Source organism: Macaca thibetana, chromosome 6 (assembly GCF_024542745.1).
Source record: "Macaca thibetana thibetana isolate TM-01 chromosome 6, ASM2454274v1, whole genome shotgun sequence".
NCBI classification, from domain to species: Eukaryota; Metazoa; Chordata; class Mammalia; order Primates; family Cercopithecidae; genus Macaca; species Macaca thibetana.
In genome coordinates, this window is record NC_065583.1 from 143,235,340 (window position 1) to 143,237,985 (window position 2,646).

At 43.5% G+C, this 2,646-nt stretch overlaps 1 protein-coding gene across 1 annotated transcript; it reads right to left on the reverse strand.

Annotated features, from left to right (window-relative positions):
* Positions 1-200: 200 nt before the first annotated feature.
* LOC126956190 (endogenous retrovirus group K member 8 Gag polyprotein-like) lies at positions 201-2,428 on the reverse strand. The gene is given in 3 exon segments (XM_050793005.1): positions 201-331; positions 334-1,660; positions 1,748-2,428. Coding segments are annotated over 3 exon segments (2,049 nt in total). The 5' UTR covers positions 2,339-2,428.
* Between the last annotated feature and the right edge of the window lie 218 nt (positions 2,429-2,646).

Below are 2,646 nucleotides of genomic sequence, written 5' to 3' on the forward strand. Positions count from 1 at the left end.
AGTAATAATTGAGCGATCCTGTCTCCTGGACTGGCACTCCAAGGAATTGAGGAACTAATAACCAATTGAATTTCACCTTTATAGTCTGAATCAACCACACCAGTATGAATTTGAACTCCTTTTAGATCTAAACTTGATCTTCCCAAGATTAGTCCTACAGTCCCCTCAGGCAATGGGCCATATACCCCTGTGGGGATTTTTCATGAAGGCTCCCCTGGAAGCAGAGAGACTGCTTGTATGGTGCATAAATCTACTGCTGCACTGCCGCTTGTGGTGGGGGATAACTGCTGTGTTGTGATAACTGGCTTATTCCCTGAGACACTTGTGACAGTGGGGGTTGTTGTTCCTGAAAACCCTGAGGAACAAAGGGCTGAATTTGGAATGCCCCAGTTTGTTGCGGGGCCTGAGGCTGGCCTCTCCTCTCGTTTCCCGACAGTGGTTGCCCATTTTTATCAAATTTAGAACGACATTGATTACCCCAATGTTTTCCCTTTTTACATCTTGGACATAGGCCAGGTGGCTCTTTATCTGTTGTTGTAGGAGTTTGAGTTGTTACATTTTGTTTATTTGAGACTAGACAATTCTTTTTTAGATGACCAATTTGACCACAATTATAACATCTTCCCCCAAATGTTCTAACTTGTCCTCCTAAAGCAACTCCTGTGATTGCTTGAGCCATAAGCATAGCTTTATGCATAGCTCCTCCAATTCCATCACAGGCTTTAACGTACTCTGAGATTACATCTGATCCTGCGGGAACCCTTCCTTTTAATGGCTTAATGGCTGATTGACAATCAGGATTGGCATTTTCATATGCCATCAATTTCACTATGACCTTACGGGCATTTTCATCGGTAACTGACTTTTGAGCAGCATCTTGAAGTCTTGCTACAAAATCAGGGTAGGGCTCTTTAGAGCCTTGTCTTATTGTATTAAAGGAGGGGCAGGTGGTTCCTGGGTCTTGGATTTTCTCCCAGGCCCTAAGGCAGATAGCCCTGATTTGCTCAATGGCCTCATTTGGCATTATTACTTGTTGGTCAACAGTGCTCCAATTTTGACCTATTCCTAATAGTTGATCTGCATCTATGTTAATAGGAGGATTGGCAGTCCTATTTCTTTGGACCTGTACTTGTGGCCCATCAATCCACCAAGTCTTAAATTGTAAAAATTGAGAGGGTGAGAGTGATGATTTTGCCAGAATTTCCCAATCATAAGGAATGAGTCTATGTCCATGAGCAATGGAATCTAATAATATTCTCATGTAAGGAGAGTTGGGTCTATACTGTTTTACTCCCTCTTTCATTTCTTTTAGCATTTTTATAGAAAAAGACTTATATCTGGCTTCAGCTACAGGAGGCTCTCCCTCTTGGGCCCCTTCTCCAGGTGGTCTTGCTTCTAATATTACTGGGAATTGCCACGCCTCAAAATCTCCTTGTTTTCTTGCCTCATCAATAATTTTATGTAACGCACTACCCTGTGTACTAGGCGGTGCTGTAGGATTAAGTCTCATGGTGGGCGGCTGAGGATATGGCACCCTGCCCTGTGGCACTGGAAATGTTCCTGGCTGTCCATACGGATTTTCTGGGGGCTGCCGATACTGCAGTTCGGCTGGCAGCCAGTATTGATAGGCTACTGGCGGCTGGGTCTTATTTTCTACCGGCTGATATTGTGGACACTGTATTTGGATTGGCATTGCCATGACAGAGACTCTATCTTTTTCTATTTGATCTTCTTTTGGAGTTTGTACTTGTTTAACCTGCATTTGAGGTTGTAAAGTTACAGGCATCTGAGCTGCTGGAAGAGGAGTTGGCCATCGTGGTTTAGATTCTGATGGCTCTGATAATTCTGGACCTTTTTCTTCTGATTTTAACGTTTCAGGATATACTACCTCCTGTAATTGATTATCGTCAACATTTTGCGTTGACTGAGCCATTACCGGCTCTGCTACACATTTACAGTGTGAACTTTCCTTTCCTTTCTGGGCTTCTATCCCTGCCTCTTTTTCACAATCTACTGCACAGCTTTTAGGGACATCAGAAACTGGAATGCTATCTTCTTCTGTTTGAAATGGTTCTGATGCTACTTTAATAATGACCCAATCATTCCATACTGTAAGTGGAATGATTTTACCTTCCCTGCTTGCTTGTTTTAATTCTTTGCCAATTTTTTCCCAGTCTTTTAGATCTAAAGTTCCCTGTTCTGGAAACCATGGACAAAACTGTTCTATTGTTTGAAATAGCGTAATTAGATTTTTGGTAGAGACTTTAACTCCCCCTCTTTTTAAGAGAATTTTAATAAAGCTGCGATAAGAGGCATATTTACTTTTAGTTTGCCCCATTGTTACCCTAGGTTCTTCCGAGCGCACAAGCTTACCGCAAGGCTGACTGTAGACGTACTCGGGAGTCTCTTGTCGACTTGTCCTCAATGACCACGCTCTGGCGTACCTTCACTTTAGAGAAAACCTTCCACGTTGGGCACCAGATGAAGGGGGTGGCCTGCCCCTTCACACCTGTGGGTGTTTCTCATTAGGTGGAACGAGGGACTTGAGAAAAGAAATGAGACACAGAGACAAAGTATAGAGAAAGAAAAAGTGGGCCCAGGGGACCGGCGCTCAGCTTACAGAGGACCCACATCGGCACCGGTCTC